General features: G+C 41.3%; 1 protein-coding gene across 1 annotated transcript; it reads left to right on the top strand.

Moving 5' to 3' along the window:
• The first annotated feature begins 12,595 nt into the window (after positions 1 to 12,595).
• LOC127422403 (echinoderm microtubule-associated protein-like 1) lies at positions 12,596 to 25,017 on the top strand. The gene is made up of 4 exons (XM_051665896.1): positions 12,596 to 12,905; positions 22,917 to 23,102; positions 23,780 to 23,906; positions 24,943 to 25,017. The coding sequence occupies exons 1-4, from the start codon at positions 12,836 to 12,838 to the stop codon at positions 24,971 to 24,973; spliced, it is 414 nt and encodes a 137-aa protein (XP_051521856.1). The 5' UTR covers positions 12,596 to 12,835; the 3' UTR covers positions 24,974 to 25,017.
• The last annotated feature ends 118 nt before the right edge of the window (positions 25,018 to 25,135 follow it).

Below are 25,135 nucleotides of genomic sequence, written 5' to 3'. Positions count from 1 at the left end.
GACCTCAGAATGGCCCCCAGATGCTGCATGTGCCGCTGCCAATCATTACTGTAAGTAATGATATCATCCAAATAAGCAGCAGCATATGCAGCGTGCGGTCTGAGGACTCTGCCATCAGATGTTGAAATGTAGCCGGGGCCCCAAACAAACCGAATGGGTCACAAATTGGTGTAATCCAAACGGTGTGGAGAAGGCCGTTTTCTCACAGGACATCGGCATTAAGGGGATCTGTCAATAACCCTTTGTTAAGTCCAGTGTCGAATAAAAGCGAGCCATGCCCAACCGATCAAGTAGTTCATCAATACGAGGCATTGAATATGAGGTTAGTGCGGCCGGGGAGAGGCAGAATATGTCAGAGAAACTTTTTTGCAATCTGGTAACCTCCGTACTTTGTGACGGTGAGAGGTGGTCTCCACAAGGGTCTGTCAGTGAACTGACATAGCTGACTTCCCTAACTCGCCATGTGATCTCACCCTTGCCAATTTGCAAGTAATTTAGAGCTTGATGTGGGTAGTAATACAAGTACTTCATCTCCCTGTGCAAACTCCCGTAGCTGAGCTCCCCTGTTATACAGCCGGGACTGACGTACTTGAGCCTGTAGCAAATTATCCTGTGATAGACACCACCATGTGTGGAGTTTTTCTCTCAGGTCAAAAACGTATTGAATTTCATTTTTGCTTTGTGAAGCAATTGTCCTTCATGGCGTCTAACACGCCACAGGGCTTAAACCCATATAATAATTCAAATGGGGAAAACCCGTGGAGGCTTGCGGGACCTCTCGCACTGCAAATAACAGGGGTTCGAGCCACTTATCCCAATTCTGAGCATCTTCGTGCACAAACTTACGAATCATATTTTTTAAGGTCTATTAAATCATTCGACCAAGCCATCCATTTGTGGATGGTACACACTTGTCCGAATCGATTTAATACCTAATAATTTGTATAGTTCGCATAGTGTACATGACATGAAAGTAGTGCCCCGATCAATGAGGATTTCTTTCGGAATCCCCACTTGGGAGATTATTCTGAAGAGTGCCTCCATAACACTACGTGCTGAGATGTTGCGAAGAGGCACTGCTTCCGGATATCACATCAACACGCAAGTCCACCAGAACCAACACAAAGTGATGCCCGCGTGCCGACAATTCTAATGGCCCGACAAGGTCCATGCCAACTCTGTCAAAGGGAACAGGGCGCAATGGTGCTTTTGTAGTGGCCAGCAGATTCACCAGCTGACATTCATGGCATGTCGCACACCACCTGCTAACATCCCTGCGAATGCCCGGCCAACATAAACGGGCCATGAGATGATTTAGTGTTTTCCCCCTGTCCCAAATGACCCGCCATCGGACTATGATGAACCGCCTGGAACAACATTTCCCAACGGCTCCTTGGTACTAACAACTGGGTTGTATCTTCTTTTGTCTGAGCATCTTGCGTCACTGGATACAACCGGTCATTTATAATTGAGAAATACGGATATGTGAGTGCAATGCGCAGCTGAAGGTGTTGAACATCAACTACTTTCACTTGGTCAAATGCGTGCTTAAGAGTCCCGTACTGGTAGGCAGTGGTAGCTCAGCGGTTAAGGCTCTGGGTTACTGATCAGAAGGTCGGGGGTTCAAGCCCCAGCACCGCCAAGATGCCACTGTTGGGCCCTTGAGCAAGGCCCTTGAACCTACCTGCTCCAGGGGCGCTGTTTCATGGCTGACCCTGCACTCTGACCCCAGCCTAGCTGGGTTATGTGAAAAGAAGAATTTCACTGTATATGTGCAAATGTATAATGTGTGATAAAGAAAATTATAATTATTTTGCATCTGCTCCAGAGGAAAATCCCCAGCAGGAATTCCCCTAAGGGTTGGGGAAGTCGAGGCTTCCCCCTCCCTTACGTCATCCTGACATGGAGCTGACATTGACAGCCCCAGCTCCGCCTCCCCAGTCAGCACATTGCACACCCCACACCATCCCACTATATTAAAGGACCCATCCACACACACCCCTTTTAACAATTCAGGAAAAGTTGGCCAATTAGTACCCAAAATTAGTGGATGGGTGAGGTGGGAACTAACCACAGCCTCAATGTTATGCTTTTAACACCGAAATAGAATAGTGACGGTCACTGCAGGATAATCGTAAATATCCCCTTGCACACACCTCACCTTCATCCGATTATTTGTATTCAATGCCCCATTTTGAACCAAGCACTGATGAATGGAGGTTTGGTTACAACCTGAATCCACCAAAGCTTGGTATGTATCCCCCCAATACTCACGGGTATTTGGTACATCCCGGCTTGATCGAGGGCGGTCTGTGCAGTGTCTGGGACCCGGATCAACATCCCCACCTCCATCACCTGGCACTGTTCGCAGACGTGACCTGGCTCCCCACAACTCCAACAGACCGGCCCAAACCTCACACCCAAACTAATGGCAGCAGCTTCCCCCACCTGAGAGGAAGAATGGGTAGAGCCAGGGGAGAGAGAAACAGGAGGGTTAATACACCCCCGAGGCCGGGGCACCAGTCGGGGGATTGTTTCACTGTTTCCGGGGGAACGGGATAGGTCACAAGGCAGGAGGGGAGGGGGTGGTGGAGGGATCACAGAGATCCTCCGCTAACTGTACTGCTTCATCCAGCGACGCCGGGCGGTGGCACTGGACCCACTCCGCTGATCCTTTCAGTAGGTCAGGAGATGAATTGCTCCAGCACCACGAGATCGATGACATGCCCGACGTCGCTGGGCTCCTCAGCCAGCACCCACCGCCAGTAGGTGCTGAGACAGGTCTGCTTTCAGCACAACACTCTATATAAACATTCTGGAAACAGTCGCATAGTCTCTGGTCTGTATTTCTCCCTCTCTCTCTGGACTGGGCCGTCTTTCATCTCCCCCAACTCTCACTGTGAACATAGAAACGTAATTGTCACAAATCATCTTAGGTGGATGTCCTTACCGCTTTCTCTCTCCCCAGATGGGCACTCAACCTCGCCCTCACCTCCACAATAACATAATAACCCAGTGTACATAATTGATATCACACATAAGATGAAATACAACTATTTCCATAAAATATAATGAAATGCGATTGGTCATGCAGGTACTTCTGGGAATACAAAAAATATATATTTTTACAATATTTTACTGTAAAATTACATGTATTGTCTTTGGAGTGGGGTTTACCTAAAAAAAACCTAGGAAAATTAACAGACCGTATTTTCAAGTAAAGGCTACACACAATTCTAGGTGGCTTTAATTAGAACTTCTCAAGTAATATTTACTTTGCAATACTCTGTTTCAAACACATTTTACTCACTTTTTGCTTGCACATTTTACTTGAGCAATGTATCTCTGAATTAAGCCATGCTTTTAAAAGCATACTGGCATTTCAAAAAAAAATGTACGTACACTTAATCATGTACCACATGGAAGCTTAATGCTTCCATACGGAAGCTTAATGCATGCTTTGTAGTCTATTAGACAATATCACCTTGCTTTAATGCTGATAAAAAACAAGATCCAGAGCTGCTCACGCAGACCTCAACACTTGGTACACAAAACACGACGATGGTGACAATCAATAGATACTTTTTTCTGATCATGAACAGGTTATTTTGAGTAGAAAATGAACTTCAGACTTCACAAAACAAGAAGTTACCAAATGTAACAATAAAATCAACAATACAATTTGCGTAAATCAACTCGCAAACAGTGAACTATGCAAGCTTATTAATTATCAAGCCCGGTGCATGCTGGGAACATAAGCTTCAGAAAGTTAAGTGAATTATACTGTATATGTTGCTACATGTTAACCAATTAACTTCTTTTTTCTTTTTTTTTTTTCTTTTTACTGTAGCATTTTTACATTCTTTCTCCTTAAACTATGGACATTTTTTAGCAGAAATGTTACATATGGAGTAACAAAATAACTTGAAATGAAACTAAAAGACAACTTTTCCTCAAAAAAAAACTAATACAGTATTTTACAGTAAAATTACATGTATTGTCCAGTGAAATCTAATTTTCCCCCTATAAATAAGGTAAGGTAACTTACAGGAAACCAATTACCAGTCTTTTCTTTTTGTATCAAAATTAATAATTTTACAATGCAGGAATTTATGGCATGAAATGATAATTCTTTGAATATGAGAAAGGTGTATTTCAGCTGCTGTGACATATATTGTATGTTTCAGTCATATCCAGTCAGCAGAAACCATTGAAACTGGATTGGCATGGATTTTGATACTGTACAATGCACATTGTGAATAATTTCTTACACACCAAAGACCTATAATGATACAGTAAATAATTAAGTACAGTACATTAAAACAGCAATTGAAAAGGTGATATTAAATGCTGTTATCAGAATTTCCACTCTTTCTAAACCAATGAATTTCCATGACATTTCTATGGCATTTCCAGTCATTTGAAATTACTATTAAGGATAAGGATTTTCACCAATAATTTTGTAGAGAAATATTGGGCTGTTTTTCATTTGTTCCAAGCCTTGGAATTAAAAGACTGAAATCCTTAAAGCAGACTTCTTTGTGTCTGATAGTCAAGTTTATTAATGTAATGTCAGTTTATTAGCTATAAACATTTGCAGCCATGTGAATGTTATCATGCTGGCATGCGAGTTTTACACTATTCAAAATCTAGATGATAATATATTTCAGAGCAGCATATAACTAGAAAAATTTATATTCACTTTGGAAATATCCATGACTTTTCTGATTATATTCATTTTCATAAATTTTCCAAGCCTGGAAATCATAATATTTTTAATTCCCTGATATTTCTAGGTTTTCCACGACCATGGGAAACCTGTGTTACATTAAATTTTTTGGCATGCCAACACAACATATCTGTTCTTTTAATGTGCTTTTAACACATTTTTAAAGGTGGCAGTATGCCCACCCTGGTATTTTCAGGCTGACAAATAGTGCAACCCATGTTTTCAACACATTAATTAAGGTATATACATTATTAACTTAGTAGTATGCACTGCATTAAAAGAGCTGTATTTGGACAAGTAGACTCCTGTATAAAGCGCTGAATTTTGGATATATTCGGAAAAGTACTGGTCGGGAGTGTCAAATTCCACAGGCCCATATACATCCATTTATATACCATTTCGGATGTATAGTGGCTGACAATTCCTTCCATGCTATGGCCATAGCTGTCTGTCAGGAGACTTTTTCACACCTGAATCACATTTGCATTTCTCACCTTCTAGATAAAATGGTCACCCCTATTGGTAATTTATCTGAAACTGTAAACATCCTTGTTTCATTCCATTTACATACAATAAACTGATTAATATGCCTAATGTAATAATAATAATAATATGTGGTGATGGGGGTGTGGTCGTGTGTCTGCAGTGGCGGCTGTGCATTAAAAGTCTAGGCCTTCAGTGTGATTCATGCCATTAAGAAAACACAGTTTCACAATGAATAAGACACGCTATGCCTTTGGGCATCATACATTATGTCACAGCTAACTAATAAGACCAACTGACATTTTAAAAACACGTCTACGCATGAAAGCCAGAACTTGAAACGACACTTAATGCTAAAGCAAGCCTAATTTTAACTGCAGCATTGTCTCCCGAACAGATATTCAAAAATCATATTTTTTCATATGAATCTAACAAGGAGGTCTATAATACCTGGAAAAATCTATCTAATAATATTTGAGATTTAAATGTTGCTCGCATGGTTATGCTGAGTTCCATTCAAGTTGGATGTGGGATATTCCTACTTGATGTCTCCGACCATAAATGCATTCCATTCCCCGATATTCGGAACTGCAACGCTTCTGTTAGCTTAGCAGGGGTTTGACTCTCATTAGAGATGTCTCCTAGCAACCCAACTGATAAACAATGCTGCAGCACTAGCATTTGTGCTACAGGTGTACGATTACCAAAAGAGATTATAATGTTTTATACACCTGTTTCTGCAGGCATTTGTTAAACAAGCTTTAATAACATGTAATGTGGAAACAAACTCATTTATCAATATTACATAATAAAGTGAATGTTTATCACTTACTTTGTATATCTCCCCGAGTGTTGACATGTTTGTGTGACATCATGCCCCTGCATCTCAGTGAAATCGGAGTTGAGAATTTCTGCACGAGCCTACAAATTGTAATTCTTACTTCAAGATGCATTCCATTGCTCTTTTCTTAGTAGGAAGTTGTAAAATCTGACTTTCCGAGTTGAATGGAATGCAGCACTACTTTTAAAAACTGACACTGAATGCTGAAGCAGCCTAATTTACACTTAAAAAACACCTGATGTTGCTATAACAAAGCAAAAAGCACTTACCAGTTTGCTTGAAGTGAAAATTAGTCCTCCTTTCCTGATTAATAAATTAAGCAATCGCACGGTCATGCAGAACATCTTGTGTTTTTAAATCCATAAGGATCTCTTTCTCAGTGGTGATAGCGGCAATAATGACAGTCAACTCATCAGCAAGATCTGCCGCTCTTCGCTTTCAAATTACATCACTTAAAGCGTGACTGTGTCACTCAAGGCCAGCTAGAAGGCCTCGACCGGGACATATCCTAAAGATCACACCCACCAAGAACAACTAAATCAATCTGACTGGCTGATGAATCTGACAGTCTGACTTTAGTTGCCCATTCATTTGCAGTGTTGAGGGATTCTGTGGAAATTCTGAAGACCTGAGGGGGTGGAGCTCAAACTCATGCGATGCTTCAGCTAACGAGCTTGGCTTTGGGCATGTGATTTGTGAAACAGTTGTCACACTTTGCTTGTAAGCATCAAAGAATAAATTCTGACTGGATAAATTTTTCGTTTTTCTCTATTTGTTTGTTGATTAATTATGGGTGGAAAGCGATTAAAAATACATAGGCAAAAAGGTGATTGAGAATGAAAGGATGAAAAATATTTATTTATTTGGCATGTTACGCCAGCAGAGAAGGCTTTGCTGGCCCTGAGAATTCGCCAATGTGTGCCTGTCTGCAGGAGAGAGGGAGTGGTGTGGCTCGTCAAGCTGGTTGTCATAATTTCTAACAGCTGTTTCTCATTACAGTGACAGTGGAGAGACGCTTAAAACAGCCGAAAACCAGAGGAAGGCAGAGAGAGAGAATGACACCAGAGCGCAGTGACTGGTGTGCCCTATTATGTGTTTTATATGATCATATTCATTATTATTGTTGTAAAGCTGAAGTGTTCGAAGAACTATTTGAGACTTTTTGTTGCTTTGAACTGAGGAATAAGAAAGCCCTGAGAAGACGGCACTCAAACGAACTGAAAAGAGAGAATAAATGCTACCTAAAGTGTGTCACTGCTCCCCGTCTCCTCCTTTTCCATACCCAAACCTGTAGATCCTTTACACTGGTTCCGAAACAGGCGAGGTGATCAAGACCCTCACCAGCATCCAGAAGAGCCAACATCAGGCCCTCGTCGAGCTGCGGCTGGAGCAGGAGCAGCGTTTTCAACTCCTGTTCCAGGCCCAAGCGGAGGACCGACAGGTGTTCTGGACCCTGGTCAGACACGAGGGGGTTGCTGCTGCAGCCCCAGAGCCCACCCCGGCTGTCCAACTGGTCAGCCTCGTAAAAATGGGGCCGGCCGATGATCCCAAAGCATACCTCGATCTCTTCGAGAAGACAGCCAAGGTGTGGGAATGGCCACATGACCAGTTGGCGGCCCGCCTGTTACCACTACTCTCCGGTGAAGCATAGCTTGTGGCCCAACAGCTCCCTGCAGCCAACCTCCTCATGTATGCAGACTTGAAGAGAGCCATTCTGCAGCGGGTTGGCTGGATCCCCGAACAGAACCGACAGCACTTCCGTGCCCTGAAGCTGGGCAAACACGGCCACCCATTAGCCTTTGCACAGCAGCTCCGGGATGCCTGCCAGAAAAGGTTGCTGGCGGGGGATCCCCGTGGCACCCAGGACATTGTAGACAAAGTGGTACTGGAACAGTTCATCGCCCAGCTGCCCCGTGGGATGGCCGAGTGGGTCCAGTGCCACCTTCTCGCATTGCTGGAGGAAGCGATCCAGCTGGTTGAGGACTACATGGTGGCATTTCCATCATCTCTCTCTCTGTCTTGTCTCTCTCTCTCTCCTACCGCCAAACCCCGCTTCCGCCCCTCCTCTTTCCGTCCCGTTCCTGCGAGTCCATCCCCACAGGTGTAGGAGGGGGGCCTGGGCCGGTCTGTTGGAGCTGTGGGGATCCTGGGCATTTCTAGGACTCTTTCCTCATAATGGAGGTGGGCACTCTGGTCTGGATTCCCGACGCTCCACATTCTGCCCCCGATCGAGCTGGGACATATCGGATACCGGTGAGTACCCAGGGGGATACATATCAAGCTTTGGTGGATTCTGGCTGTTCTCAAACCTCCATCCACCAATGGTTTGTACAAGACGGGGCATTGGACACAAATAATCAGATGAAGTTGCGGTGTGTGCACAGGGATATTCACATGTATCCGGTGGTTACCACTGAAATACTATTTAGGGGGAGAAAACATAAAGTGGAGGCCGTGCATAATTCCCACCTCACCCTTCCACTGATTTTGGGGATGAACTGGCCTGATTTTAAGAATTTATTAAGGGAAATTTGAGAGGATGGGTCCTGTGAAATAATGTCTTGGTGTGTGATGTGTGATGCTATGGCTGAAGAGGTGGTGCCAGGACAGTCTACGTCTGTTCTGCATCAGGATGATGCAAGGGAGGAGGTCCCCACCCTCAGGGAATTCCTCTGGAGCAGTCGAGTGATGAGTCCCTCAATTACGTATTTGACCAAGTAAGAGTAATCGATGGTCAAGGACTCCGGCCTGACAGAGCACTCACATACCCATGTTTTTCAATTATCAAAGATAGGTTGTATCGAGTGATGCAGGACATTCAAACAAAAGAGAATACAACCCAGTTATTAGTCCCGAAGAGCCGTCGTGAAGCGCTTTTCCAGGTGGCTCACCATAATCCAGTGGCTGGCCATTTAGGACAGAAAAGAACACAACCGAATAATGGTCCGTTTTTTTGGCCAGGCATTCACGGGGACATTCACAGGTGGTGTACGGCGTGCTGTGAATGTCAGCTGGTGAATCCACTGGCCACCCCAAAAGCGCCATTGTGCCCTCTACCACTAATCGAGGTCCCCTTCGAAAGAATTGGTATGGACCGCATCGGGCCATTTGAACGGACCGCACGTGGACATCGCTTTGCATTAGTTCTGATGGACAATGCAACACGATACTCGGAAGCAGTGCCCCTGTGCAACATCTCAGCACGCAGTGTTGCGGAGGCACTCTTCAGAATAATCTCCCAAGTGGGGATTCCGAAAGAAATCCTCACTGACCAGGGCACTACCTTTATGTCTCGAACACTACGCGAACTATATGAATTATTAGGTATTAAATCGATTTGAACCAGTGTTTACCGCACACAAACCGATGGGTTGGTGGAACGATTTAATAAAACCTTGAAAAACATGATCCGTAAATTCATACACGAGGATGCTAGGAATTGGGATAAGTGGCTCGAACCCCTGTTATTTGCAGTGCGAGAGGTCCCACAAGCCTCCACAGGGTTTTCCCCATTCAAGCTGCTGTATGGGTGTTGGTCATGCGGCGTGCTCAATGTCATATGGGAAGCTTGGGAGGAGGGATCTTCAAACAGTAAAAACGAAATTCCATATGTTCTTGATCTTAGAGCAAAACTCCACACTTTGGGTCAATTAACACTGGGGAATTTGCTCCAAGCTCAGGAACGTCAAAGCCGGCTGTATGACAGGGGCACTCGACTACGGGAATTCACACCGGGAGATAAAGTGCTTGTATTGCTGCCCATCTCAAGCTCTAAATTACTCGCCAAGTGGCAAGGGCCCTTTGAGGTCACACGGCGAGTCGGAGATCTCGATTATGAGGTTAAGAGAATGGATAGGGGTGGAGCACATCAAGTTTACCATCTCAACCTCCTAAAATCATGGAGGGAGGCGGTCCCTGTGGTCTTGGCGATGGTAGATCCCAAGAGGGCGGAGCTTGGGCCAGAGGTGACCACCTCTCACCATCGCAGCTCACAGAGGTAGCCAAGTTGCAAGAGGAATTTGTGAACGTGTTCTCGCTTCTCCCCGGTCACACGAACATCATAGAACACCACATCAAGACCACCCCGGGAGTGATGGATCGTAGCCGCCCCTATCGTCTTCCTGAACACAAAAAAAGCAAAAAAAAGGTAGTTCAGGAAGAATTAGAGGCAATGCTCAAGATGGGCGTAATAGAAGAATCACACAGAGATTGGGCCAGCCCGGTGGTTCAGGTACCTAAAAGCGACGGGTTAGTACGATTCTGTGTGGACTATCAGAGAGTGAATGCAGTGTCTAAATTTGATGCGTACCCAATGCCCTGGATTGACGAATTGCTTGATCGGTTGGGCGTGGCTCAATTTTATTCGACACTGGATTTAACAAAGGGTTATTTGCAGATCCCCTTAACTCTGATCTCCCGAGAAAAAACTGAGTTTTCCTCACCGTTTGGCTTACACCAATTTGTGACTCTTCCGTTTGGATTGTTCTGTTCCGCCACGTTCCAGCCTCTCATGGACAAAATTCTCAGGCCACATACAGCATATGCCACTGCTTATCTAGATTATATCATCATTTATAGTAATGATTGGTGGCGACACATGCAACATCTGAGAGCCTTCCTGAGATCACTGCAGCGGGCGGGGCTCACGGCCAACCCGAAAAAGTATGCAATTGGGCGGGTGGAAGTTCGGTATCTGGGGTTCCACTTGGGTCATGGGCAGGTGCGTTCCCAAATTAACGAAACCACAGTGATCACGGCCTGCCCGGCGCCAAGACAAAAAGGAGGTGAGACAGTTTCTGGGGCTGGCTGGCTACTATCAAAGGTTTGTGCCTAGTTACTCTGTTGGATGTTGCCCCGGCCTGAGTCGGGCATGGTGGTGGGGGCGTGGTCGTGTGTCTGTCTGCAGGAGAGAGGGAGTGGTGTGGCTTATCAAGCTGGTTGACATAATTTCTCATAATTTCTAACAGCTGTTTCTCATTACAGTGATAGCGGAGAGATGCTTTAAAACAGCCGAACGCCTGAGGAAGGCAGAGAGAGAATGACACCAGAGCGCAGTGACTGGCATGCCCTATTGTGTGTTTTAAATTATCATCATCATCATTATTGTTGTTGTGAAGCTGAAGTGTTCGAAGAACTATTTGAGACTTTTTGTTGCTTTGAAATGAGGAATAAGAAAGCCCTGAGAAGGCGGCACTCAAACGAACTGAAAAGAGAGAATAAAAGCTACCTGAAGCGTGTCACTGCTCCCCGTCTCCTCCTTTTCCATACCCGAACCCGTAGATCCTTTACACTAATTCCGAAACCCGGGAACTGAGGAGACGTGTCGTCATGGAGTCCTCACCACTGGGCGAGGTGATCAAGACCCTCGCCAGCATCCAGCAGAGCCAACATCAGGCCCTCATCAAGCTGTGGCTGGAGTAGAAGCAGCGTTTTCAATAATTTACATAACAATAATAATAATAATAATAATAAAAATAATAATATGTTTAATTTATATAGCACCTTTCCAGAGCTCAACCACACTTTCAATCTTAGGAATAAACAGGATAACATTAATCAATGTCAGACAAGACAAATAGAGCAAAACAGACATCAATTATTTCAATTTCATGAGCTATAAGCAATTAGAGATCAACTATGTATCACACATGTAATGTGATTAATTAGATTTAATAATAAATAACTTGTTATTCATGTACAGTATACAATTTTGGAGCTAATGTTTTTATTTTAAAACAAAATTCAGTCTTGAGAGCCTCTGTGGCGAGTGTGAGTCAACATTACAAATACTGTACCGGTACTTCAAATGTTTTACTAAGCCCTACACTGCCCTCTGCTGTTAGATAATAAAAAATAGCTATTGTTGGACTGTTAATGGGATAGTTCGCCCCAAAATGAAAATTCTCTCATCATTTACTCACCCTCATGTCTTCCCAGATGTGTATGACTTTCTTTCTTCTGCAGAATGTCTCAGCAGAATATCTCAGCTCTGCTGGTCGTTTCAATGCAAGAAGTGAATGGTGGCCAGAAATCTGAAGGTCCAAAAAGCAGATAAAAGCAATATAAAAGTAATTAAAGTGCAAGAAAGTAGAGATTTATAGTAAAAAGGACTTAAATATTGATCTGTTTCTCACCCACACCTATCATATCTCTTTTGAAGACATGGATTTAACCAGTGGAGTCTTCTGGATTAATTTTATGCTGCTTTTATGTGTTTTTTTTATTTTTTTTTTTTATTTCTGGTCACCATTCACTTCTTGCATTGAAACGACCAACAGAGCTGAGATATTCTTCTAAAAAGAAAGAAAGTTATAAACATCTGGAGATGAGAGAATTTTCATTTTGGGGAAACTATCCCTTTAAGGGCAAAGGCTCTTATGACATCAAAATAATTTGCATTTATTTCGCTGGTAAATCATTCGAGCAGTTACATTAGGAAATAATGATGTTAATCCCTTATATGCCTGTGCAACATAGTCAAATATCATGATAGGACTTTGATACATCATGCTCGTGATGGAAGTAGTTGCATATTATGGGACTCCAAAAGTAAACATGCTCTCGTTCCCTTAGGGTAGCAGATCAGCGGTGAGGCTGTTGCCATAGAAACGCAGGCAGCACAGGTAGTCGTTAGCTGTTCGGGGGAAAGGTATTGAAGGTTCACGCGTATGTCAGGAAAGTGCTAGCTAGGCAGGTGGATCTGGAGACCGGTTATTAAAAAAATTTAAAAAAATAAAAAAAAGAAAGGAATATTAAGGGATTTGATAAAAAAAGACAACGACATGTCGGAGCGAGTAGCGTCATGTGGGAACCTGTATGATACAAACAACCTTCTGCTTCGATATTGCAATGGTAAGTTTGGCAGCGACTTGACTGAATGTACATAATGAATGCGCGCGAGAGAGTTTGTTTTCGTCCCACGCGCAGGTGTGATTGATTCGAATATTGTTTCGAATGTTGCGGGTTTTTGTCATTATGAGGCCATTCAGAATGTTACATTAACATTCCAGCAATGTTATGGAATTGACGTGTCACAATGCGTCACGCTCTGCGCGGATTCAACAAAAGAAACGGTTTCATTGCTATTACTGGCGACTATATTTGTTTAAATTACCTATCAGATTTGTATATATGCAAATTTCACACTCCCCTAAAACACATTTTCTTATGATCGCATATCTGCGGTTGGGTGTCAGATAGTTTTGTCTGTGTAAAGGTAAAAGGAAGAAAATCTACTCATATTCATACAGGCTCTTGAATGATGTGAAATATTTCTGTTAGCATAAAGTCTATAATTCTTTATGGTTTGAATTCAAGATTGTGTGTTTACATTTTCTAGTGTGATGTGAAGCAGGTGCCCCTCATCAACTGTTGGTTTGATTCAGGCCTCATTTTCTAAGACAGCACACCCGATTTGGCTTGCTAAATTACTGGGCATTTGATAATTGAATTCAGCTATGAAAAAGGTTTTAGTGAAAAGAATGCACTGAGTTACTTATTTATTTTGACACTAACATATTAATCTAATCTAGTGTATAATATTGCCTCTCTCAGAAGGAAATGTAGCTATAGGTAGAAGTTTTGTATCCCTGGTGATAGCTATGTCTTGATGATCAGTGAGTTTACCAAAGCCCTCAATCACAGATATAGTTACAGACGATGTAAGCATTAGGAAACATTAGTCAAGCTGTGTTTATATATGGGTCTAAAGCACATTTAAAAACAACAGAAGTTTGAGCCAAACTGCTGTACATCTTAGGGAATTATAAGGAATTATTTCAAAGCTATTAGGAATATAAAACTGAATTAATTTACTGAAAAACTACTAACAAAATGCATAGCAAGACAAGAATAAGTTAAATATTATATGATTAAATGTGAAAGATAAATACATAAAAATGCATAAAGCAAAATAAAAAGGCATTTATTAAAAAAACAAAACATTAACATGTTCATTTCAAGTCACTGAAGATATTTTATTAAATTGTGTATTATCACTGTGGAGTCTTCTTGCTAGCAACCACTGTACACAGGTTATATAGATATATACACAACCTATACTGTTATAGCTTACAGTATTGTCTTCTCTTAGAAACGACTATTTCAAAACCGTTTTTGTGAATTACAGAGTCACTCAAGGACAGAAATCTGAGCTGAAGTATCAGTGGCTCTACATCACACTGTCAGTACATTGTGGTCATTGTTTGGGTTTTCCTGTAGGTTTATATCTGTGACAGATGATTTGGCTGAACGACAGATGGATGGGACATCATATGATGAGACTCAAGTCTGGTGTGTCAGAGAGAATGTCAGTCCATGCTGTACAGCCCCATTAGTGCACATCAAACAATACATGGTACATGCTCTGTCATGGGTCTGTGTCTACTCTTTAGATGCAGGGTCTTCAACCCTTGGGGGTCTGTTTTCTTAAAAAAAAAAAAAAAAAATGTCATGACATTTCTAACAATTTGAATGCACATCAGCTAATGATATATCTTATTTTGGGGTCCATGGGTTGGCAGAGAGTCTGGATGCGGGGGTCCCTGGGTCTGTAAAGATTGGAAAAAGACATTTGAGGTTTGTCTGTGACAGTAGCAATTTGATTGTTACAGCAATAATCCCTAATGTGAATAGTATTGATTCAGATTGTAAGAAAACAAGCATACACCCCAGGGATTTAAAACAAAATGTTGTATATTGTCAAACAGACGGACACACGTTTTGTGTGCTATTGGAGAGGCTGGTCAGTGCACTTCCTGGTAGTGCCTAGCCAATGCATCAGACAGGTCTGGAGTCCAGCCAACCCTCTCTCTCCAACAACAGCACCACCAGCAGTTTTATACCGCATAGGAGACGGCAGTGAAGAACAGTGTCCTGTTACAAACATCACCCTTGTCTTTACTCACAGCACAGAGTGGTAAAGTGTGGGGGAGGGAGAGCAAGGGAGGTCCAGACACAGGATCAGTCATCCGGCAAGCAAGGGGAAGGTGGGAGAGCGAAGCCTTGGCCGGGAAGGCATTTATCACCTTTAGGAAACCCCTAGAGAGCTACAGCAGATCAGGCTGTCTGAGCGGGTGATTGACAGGCAGACATAGTACTGACTGGAATGGCAGGTAGGAGTGGAAATACAAGCACAGCAGGATCAATGAATATTTCAGCTGGATTGGTCACTGAGCATCCGGTTTCCTCCAGACGGCTTTTGTCTTTCAGCATCCCTATACCTTCATCTTCAATCTCCCATCCTCTCCTCTCCCCTCCCCTCTCTTACCTTTTACTTTTGCCTCCCATCTCGTTTGACTTTCATTATTGCAGTTGGCGTACTTGCCACCTGCTGATGGTGCTTTACGACTGTGATCTCAGTGTGTTTAGCAGGTGCAGGCATTAAAAGAGGTTTATTAGATATGCACACTTATCGTGCAGCCCGTTGCATTACCCTTGGAACTGAGACAATCAGCCACTCTGAAATATGATATTTAGAAAAATGTAAATTTAACAGTAATCGTTTTTGGCTTTGTTTACTGTAATATATGCATATGCAATACAGTATATGGAAGGTTTTAGATTTAAATGAAAATGGTCTGATGGGGGCCACAGTGAATCAGCATTGTTAGCATTTGGAACTTGTTCGGTTGTTTGAAGATTCTGTCTCATTTGTTGGCTTAATAAATTGTTTCACATTGTTTGTATAGATCATTGGTTCACATTGGTTTTGTGGAGACCCAACACAGTAACAAAGTTGTTTATCGCACAGAAGTAAACATTCAGGGTTGGGCAGTAACGGAATACATGTAACCAGATTACGTATTTAAAATACAAAATATTAGTAACTGTATTCCACTACAGTTACAATTTAAATAATTGGTAATCAGAATACAGTTACATTCAAATAAGTTTTTTTATTACTAAAGAGATCACTGTGCATTTTATTGTCATTTGTTCAATTTAATATTTAGTCTTTTCACATGGAATACATTTATAGATATAAATGATGCGATTCGAGGAGCGTTTGAACAGCAGTAAAACATGTTCTTAAGATGTTTTACATTCATACGAGCAGACAGAGAAGTACATTTGAAGTAAGTTTGGAGCAGCAGAAATAGAAATAAACCTTGTGTAAACTGTCATGTGAACATATAGCTTTATGCTAAGATAAAATGCTATTTCTAGCCATTTTACACAAACCTGTTACCAGGCACAAGCATTTTTTTTTGATCAAATACACATTAGATTATATATATTTTTTTCTCTAGTAAGACTTTTGATATTAGGGCAAAAATCTTATTCTTGATGAGAATTTTTGAATTGTTTTTCCGTAAAAATATAAAAAAATCCTTAAAACAAGATCAGTTTGCTTAATCTTGTTTTAGAAGCAACACCGCATAAGATATTTAGGTTTTTTTCAGAGAATGTGTTTTTAACGTGTGTTTTTTTTCTTACTGTACTGGCAGTTTTTTATAGTCAAAACAAGTGAAAAAATCTACCAGTGCTGAAGAAGTAATCCAAAGTATTTAGATTACATTACTGACCTTGAGTAATCTAACAGAATATGTTACAAATTACATTTTACAGCATGTACTCTGTAATCTGTTGTGGAATACATTTTAAGGAACCCTCCTGACCCTGCAAACATTGATTTACCAGCCTACAATAACACAAAATTTTGCCTAAAAATTCAGTATACTTTATTATCAAATATTGTGTTTGACTGCTGATCTTAAGAAATGACAGCCAGAGGAGAGTCACGTGACGCCATGCGAGGAGCGGACGTGTGAATGGCGAGTTCTGCGTACTTTGCTAATTTTATTACTATTCTTAACTGTTCTAGGAAGACAATATGTCAAAAAATTCAAAATCCTCGGGCTCTGGAAATATTAAAAGACACTTACATACTTGGGCTGATTGCCCGGAGCAACAGACCAAAAGCCCTGGACTCAATTCGGACAGTGAACTGAAAGATATCCTGCTTGAATTGATGAATGTGTCGGCAATGCTGGCGAAAGTCGTTGCAGATTTGTAGGATCTTGCTGTAATACGTTGATCGATTACTTCCTTGGAGATGAAATTCACTGAGTTGGTTACAAGATTGTCAGACGTTGAGAGGTGGATCGATTATTTGGAGTCTTCGGAGAGGGAATTAGCTGCTAATCCGCTAGCGACCAAGGTGGATTTGGAATGCATTTGGGAAAAACTGGAGGATTTGGTGAATCGTAATCGATGAAACAAGTCCGAATTGTTGGAATTCCTGAGCATGAGGAAGGCCGAGATATGGTGAAATTCCTAGACAAGCTCTTCCCAAGTCTGCTTGACATAACAGGCCATAAAATGGCAATTGAGCGAGCTCACAGAGTCCCGGATCGGAGATCCATTGAGGGAGACAATTCTGGACAAATTTCTGAGATCCGATAAAGATCTTGTGTTGCTTGCGAATTCAACGAGAGAATCGTGATCGATTCAAGGAATGCAAGACAGAACATCAACGGAAGATTGCTTTTGCACTGATGTTTCCGGCCAAACTGAGAATAGATACTAAGGATGGCCACAAAGTATTTATATGTCCACAGCAAGCAATGTCCTTCATAAAAACATTGGAGTGAGTAAGCCATTTGGTGTTTCTCATTTGGCCCCCAAGTGAACTTGACTTGGTAAATATACACTTGACTGTCTGAGGAAGCTGGGCGTCATTTTGTTTCTTTTTGTGTTGGTTCTGCCTAGCGGCTGGAGTTTGTTTAGTGTAGTAACACTCCTTCAAGAAACTCTTGCATCGATGGAGGATCGCAATTGCACTGATGTTTCCGGTCAAATTGAGAATAGCTACTAAGGATGGCCGCAAAATATTTACATGCCCACAGCAAGCATTGTCTTTCATAGAGACAATGGGGTGAGTAAGACATTTGGTGTTTCTCATGTGGCCCCCGAGTTAGCTTAACTTGCTGAATATACTCTTGACTGTCTGAGGAAGCTGGCACCATTTTGTTTCTTTTTGTGCTGGTTCCGCCTAGTGGCTGGAGTTTGTTTTGTGGAATAACACTCCTTCAGTACAGTTATGGATGAATCTGCATGTTCCTTGTGTTTATGCCTCCTATTGGCTGGAGTTGATTTTGTGGAGTATTTTTTTGCAGGACATTGGAAAGATTAAGTCATCTGCTGCACTCATGAACAGCCGGCTCACTGAACATTCGTTTGACTCTCAGAGGAAACTGAACAGATTTTTTTTTTGTTTTTGTGCTGGTTCCGCTAGCGGCTGGAACTTGTTTTGTGGAGGAACACACTTTTGATACAGTTTTGGGAATTAATCTCAAACGGGTTAAAGATAAATTAGGAAGAGTCATAATTATTTTAGCAGAAATTCAGGAGCAAAGGTTGATTTTGGCTTATATTTACGCACCTAACGCTAATGATCAGGGCTTTTTTATAGATATTGAAGGGATGTTGTAAGCCACTGGCACCCCTCATGATATAATATTGGGAGGAGACTTACATTTTTGATGGACTCAGTCCTTGATTATAGTGAAGCAAAAGTGTGTAAGCCCCCTAGAGCAACATTGATGCTTCACAGGATGTGTAAAAATCTTGGTCTTACAGATATTTGGATACTTTTGAACCCATCTGGTAGAGACTATACATTTTTTATCAGTCCATAAGATTTATTCTAGAATAGATTTTTATATATATATATATATATATATATATATATATATCTCTAAGTCCCTCATTTCATCTGTTGTTGATTGTTCAATTGGAAACATCTAAGTCTCAGATCACGCCCTGGTGAGTTTAGAGGTATTGCCACATATGGAGACAAATAAATCATATATCATTAATAAATAAATCATTTAAGGCTGAAAACAATGTTTATTTAATAAATCATTAAAGGCTGAAAACAATGTTTATATGGAGACCAACTGGTCCTCAGTATCCTCTGTGGGCGTGGCTTGGGAGGCACTTAAGGCATTACTTTGGGGTCGGATCATACAGTATGCCACATTCACAAAAAAATCCAAAGCACGAGAACTCGTGGAGTTGGAAGGGAATATTAAAAGTGTCGAGGCAGAGCTGAAGCGTCAAATGTCGTCTGATGGCCTCAGAGAATTGACCCGATTGAAATACAGATATAATACTATTTTGTCGTGGAAGGTGGAGTTTTGGCTATTCAGGGCAAGACAGTCATACTTTGAGTCGGGGGACAAAGCAGGGAAGCTTTTGGCTAGATATATAAAGCAGAGAGAGTCTTTTTCTACCATTCCCTCAGTGAAATCTGCTGGTGGTAAAATATTTACCTTGGCCATTGATATTAATAATGCTTTAAAGAATTCTATCTTGATCTCTATAGTTCCATGTCTTCGTCTACTGATGAGGATATTAGAAAGTTTGTGGACCATTAGAACTCCTTAAACTGACGACGGAGCAAAAAAAATTCTCTTGATTCTGAGCAGGCATGGACTGGCCATTGGGAGAACCGGGACTTTTCCCGGTGGGCCGGCCACGAAATGGGGCCACATGGGCCGCCACATTATGCAGAACGCGCTACAAAATGGCGCCGCGATATGCGGAAGGGGGGCAGCGATATGCGGAAAAGGACAGCCCCTATTACTCTGGATAGGGGCACCTGGTAGGGTTGCCCTCTTTCCACATTATTGTTCTGTCTTGCCCTTGAACCGTTAGTAGCCGCGATAAGAAGGGAAGATGATTTTCCAGGGGTGGTGGCAGGAGGTATGGCACATAAGCTTTTGCTTTACGCAGATGATATTTTGTTATTTGTCTCTGACCCTACTAGATCTATGCCTTGCCTCCACAGATTTGTTAATTCCTTTTCTAAATTCTTAGGATACAGAGTTAATTGGTCTAAATCCGAAGCTTTGGCTCTGACAGCGTACTGCCCAGTAACGGCTTTCCAGCCGGGCATCTTCCAGTAGCCCAAACAGGGCATTAAGTATTTGGGCATTTTATTCCCAGAAACTTTGTCTGATTTAGTTAGAGTTAATTTTGACCCCTTAATTAAAAGATTTTCGAGTGATGTGGGCAGGGGGGCTTCAATACATTTATCTATGATTGGGAAGGTTAATGTTATTAAAATGAATTGTTTTCCGAAATTTAACTACTTGGTACAGTCTCTCCCTGTAGATGTCCCCCTCTCTTATTTCAAGCAATTTGATAGTATTGCGAAGTCCTTCATTTGGAATGGTAAATGTCCCAGATTACATTTTAATAAATTAGATAGGCCGATTGATAAAGGTGGGCAAGGCCTACCCAAGATTTTGTTTTATTATTATGCATTCGGTCTCAGACATTTGGCTCATTGGTCGCTTCCACTTGAGAGAGTTCCTCCCTGGTTTTGTATTGAACAGGAAGTATTTGCCCCTATTTTGCCATTACAAAGCCTTTCTATTAAACTAACCGGAGTAGTTAAATCACACCCCGTAATCTCGCATTTGCACGCGGTATGGACAAAAGTGTCCAGAGTGTTTAATTCAGACATTTATTTAAATGTTGCCTCGAGCATATGGCTGAACCCTAAATTATGTATTGAAAGGTCCCCTTTCTACTGGTCAGAGTGGATTGTGGGGGGGGGTTACTACACTTGGTGACCTATATGAGAGTGGAGTGTTTAAATCTTTTGAAAATTTGGTTCAGCATTTTCAGATTCCCAGATCTCAGTTCTATAGGTATTTACAGCTGCTCCACCTGCTCTGTAATATGTTTTGGGAGTAGCTCACACCCCCCTAAAGCGGCAGATACTCTGGGAGAGGTGATTACTGCTTTTGGAAAAGGTCATGAGGCATCAGTGTATTACTCCCTGTTAATTCAGTGTCTGGGGGACAGAGCATTAACTTCTATCAGGAGATTATAGGAGAAAGGTTTAAACTTGGTATTAGAGGAGGAAGTGTGGGCTAGGATTCTAAAAAATGGCAAGTCTGCATCTAGAGATGCAAGGGTTCGCCTTATGCAATTTAAGATTTTACATAGATTCTATTGGACCCCCTCTAGATTATATAGGCTTGGTCTTAAAGACACACCCACCTGCTGGCGATGCCAATCAGAAGATGAAGACAAAATCCTATGTTTTTTGGGGGTGTGCTAAGATTCAAGAATTTTGGTTGAAAGTTCAGAGTTGTATGTGTGACGTTTTGAGCAATCAAAGTTTACTTTGTCCCAGACTCTGTATTTTGGGTGATGGGGCGGTCATAAATTTGGGGGATAATCACATTAAAAATTGGGTTCTGACCAGTCTCGTGATCAGCAGGCAAATAATTTTAAGGGGATGGAAGTCGGATGGAGTGCCCTCTTTTTTGGAGTGGTGTGTGGAAATGGGGAGGGTGGCTACTTTCGAGGAAGTGGTAAGTAGAAGGCTGGGGTTTTGGGACTTATTTGTTAAAAAATGGGGCAGTTATGTAGTTTTTTGGGGGGACTCTCGGGGAGGGGATGTGGAGAGTGTAGTTTAGTTTAATTATGTATGTTTATTATATATTTAATTTTTATTTTTTGGTTGTGTGTGTGTGTGTGTGTTATTATGTGGGACCACAGGGTTGTTCGTTGGGAGTCAGGGTGGGGTTGGTGAATGGGGAGGGATATTAGTGGGGTTTGAATGTGAAATGTTGAGTCGTTGTATATTTGATGGATTTTTCTTTGTGGTGTATATATGAATCAATAAAAAAAATTTAATTAAAAAATAAATGAAAAAATGACAGCCAGATGAGCCAAAATACCATAAAGATACAGGGACAAGAACAAAAGATACAGGGAACATGATTTTCTCCTCCCTTTCAAAAGTTCATACTGTAAGTATATTTAGTTTGCTATCCTGACTATGTATGACTATGTAGGCTACTGTATATTGTTGTATTTCTGCTGTTAAAGCAATAGTTCACCCTCATGCCATCCCAGATGTGTGACTTTCTTCCTTCTGCTGAATACAAATGAAGATTTTTAGAAGAATGTTTTAGCTTTGTAGGTCACTACAAAGCAAGTGAATGGTGGCCAGAACTTTGAAGGTCCAAAAAGGTTAAATCCATATCTTCAGAATTTATATAATTGGTTTGGGTGAGAAACAGATCAATATTTAAGTCCTTTTTTGTTCTATAAATCTCCACTTTCATTTCCACATTCTTCTTCTTTTGTTTTTGGTGACTTACAATCTTCATGCATATCACCACTTACTGGGCAGGGAGGAGAATTTATAGTAAAAAAAGGACTTAAAAATGTATCTGTTTTTCACCCACACCTATCATATTCTTCTGTTCTGGCCACCATTCAGTTTCATTGTATGGACCTACAGAGCTGAGATATTCTTCTAAAAATCTTCATTTTTTTCAGCAGAAGTAAGTCATACAAGTCTGGGATAACATAAGGCTGAGTAAATGATGAGAGAATTTTCATTTTTGGGTGAACTATCCCTTTAACAACCATATCAGAATAGACCTGTGACCTGTTTTTGAGTCGTTATCCACCAGTTGAGAACTACTGATATAAATTGTTTGATTATTTATTGATATGTAAAATGTATTTTGGTTAATCAATCATGTAATCTTTCTTTTTACCACAGATATTTTGACATAATATCCCACAATAAAATTGGCTTTCACCTTAAGTTGACATGGTGGCTTTTCAAACAAAATCCATCATTTAGATTTGGAAGATTCTGAAGCAACTTAGAGTGCGTTCATACATTTTATCAGTAGTTGTGTTCCCTAGGAATCAAACTGATGGTCATGGTGTTGCCTAATGCCATATGCTTTACCAGTTAAACTACAGGAACACAGTTCCTGTGATAAACATGCTAAATGCTAATAATAAAATGGCATCCAATTTTAACACTATACTGTATCTGTCTGTTTCCCTCATTCTCTCTTTCTCTCTTGTGCGTAGATGATAACGTATCATCCGGGAGTGGGATGGAGATGGATGACCGTCTATCTCATCTGGAGCAGAGGGTGCAGCTGCAGGAGGATGAGATTCAGCTGTTGAAGGCAGCGTTGGCAGATGCTCTGAGACGGCTGGGCTGCTGTGAGGAGATCACACAGGCCAGCAGCAAGAAAGGGGGACCCACTAAAGGTCAGAACTCCGTCATGCCTATCTATTTAAACCATTCCAGCTTTAGTAGCTGATGGCACGGCAAGAACACACACTGTCCCAAGCCCTTTCCTAAGACTATCCTGAGCTCTGATGAAAGGTAGCAGACAGGAATTTAATTTCAGCCCTCCAAAAAAATCAGTTACTGGCAAAACATTTACTATAATGAAATATGTGTGATTTATATGTTTCTTGGAATAAATAAATAAATAATCAGAATACATGGCTACTTTTGAATGGCCATCAATTGAGAATGATAATTTTTGCCCACTGAAAGGTATAATCACGCCACCTACCAGCAGGGGTTAACTGTACCACACAAGCCAACCAAACCCATTATTATCGCATTGAAAGTGTGGCAATGTCCACAACACAGTAATTAGAACCTATTTTTTTAATCATAGAGGTCAACCAGGTTTTTGTACTTTGCTTAGAGCCAAAGCAATAGCCAACTGGAGGGCAACCTGTGGTCCCTTTCTCAAGTGTACATTATTGATAGAACTTAGCAAGTTAGGCTACTTAGTAAGTTAGGGATGTAATGTAATATGTAAAGTAGTGTTTCCAATGTTAAGTTGCCATAAAAAGATTCCATGTGGGAGGTGAATTTCATTCGCATGTCATCTCACCTGAGTTCCTCTGTTTCTTCCTTTCTGTTTTAGTTCGGCAGATACTGCAAGCTCTGCCATCCAAGCCTCTTACCAATGGCTATGTCCAGTCAAAACGCTTGAGTGGCTATCCCTCCTCTCCCTCCTCTCCTAAGAAGGAGGTGTTGATATCTATCAAAAGGTGAGAGATATATGCAGGATGTCTGAACATTGTTTAGTGCATATTATCTCTACACATTTTGTTAATGTAAAAAGGCATTCTGGTATCAGATGTCAAAATAGCATTAGAATGTTGAAAAAAATCTCTACATCTCTAGTTCTTAGTTATTTAACGAAATCTGTGCAGTATTGCTATTTGACCTGAGGGTGGCAGTATACAATAAAACAAACGTTTGGATAATTAAGTAGTATGCTACATTGTCCCATGACCTCACTATGTTACATGTTTAAACAAGTGGCATCCAGTTACCGGTACTTTGTAATAAAAAACAGTTGATTTTCATTTTGTAATTCTAATTTTGTGTTGGCAGTCTGATCAAATAATAAGAAGGAGATTGTAGCGTTCCACTGGTTCACTCGTCACACTGAAAATGGAATGTCAGCTTGAGCACACTTCATTGTGGAATACAGTATTCCATGCCATCAATGTGTTCTGTTGTGTGTGCCCATTTAAGCAGATGTTAGTCATCCCATTCCATGCATACTAAAAAATTTGCATCCTGCGTACAGTATGCATTCTGCAGAAAGTATTGAAGTTATATGGTAGTATGCTTTTCTGAACATTTCTGAGCCTTTGTTTTTATACTAGCATTCTACATACTGACTACTACATCTGTATACTCTGTACTGCACGCCTTCTTTTGAAATAGTACACAATTCTGCACACCGAATTCAATAAAATGTGCACAGTATTCAGATAAATGTGCATGCTAATTTTTTATATGTTGCATTATTAGTATGATTGTATACTATTGTTAACACAGCAAACCTCTGAATGTCTTTTAAGGTAATACCTCAAGGCAGGTGAAGTCTTAAAAGAGTTGTTCAGTATTCATTGCTAAAACCATGACTGTATTATGTTATCAGCCAAGCCCAAGGTCTGCATTGTTCTCTCTCATCTTCTCCTATTTCTTTGATGTCTTTCTTTCCTTCCCACCTCATTGTGTGCCTCACCTGTTCTGTTCAATCTCATGCTTTTGTCTCTGTGTGTCAGGAAGAGCATGTCCACAGAGCGTCTGTCCACAGTGAAGAAGGAGATGGCCGACTCCCGCAGCAGAACCACCTCATCCAGCAGCTCAACCTGCGGAAAGAGAGACAGGTAATCACACCGATAGCATAAACTCATTCTTTAAGGAGAATGCATCACATTTCTCTTGTACTGACATTTCTGCAGTGTATACTGTAGTGTCT

Source organism: Myxocyprinus asiaticus, chromosome 31 (genome assembly GCF_019703515.2).
Source record: "Myxocyprinus asiaticus isolate MX2 ecotype Aquarium Trade chromosome 31, UBuf_Myxa_2, whole genome shotgun sequence".
NCBI lineage: Eukaryota > Metazoa > Chordata > Actinopteri > Cypriniformes > Catostomidae > Myxocyprinus > Myxocyprinus asiaticus.
This window is presented reverse-complemented; position numbering and strand designations above follow the sequence as displayed.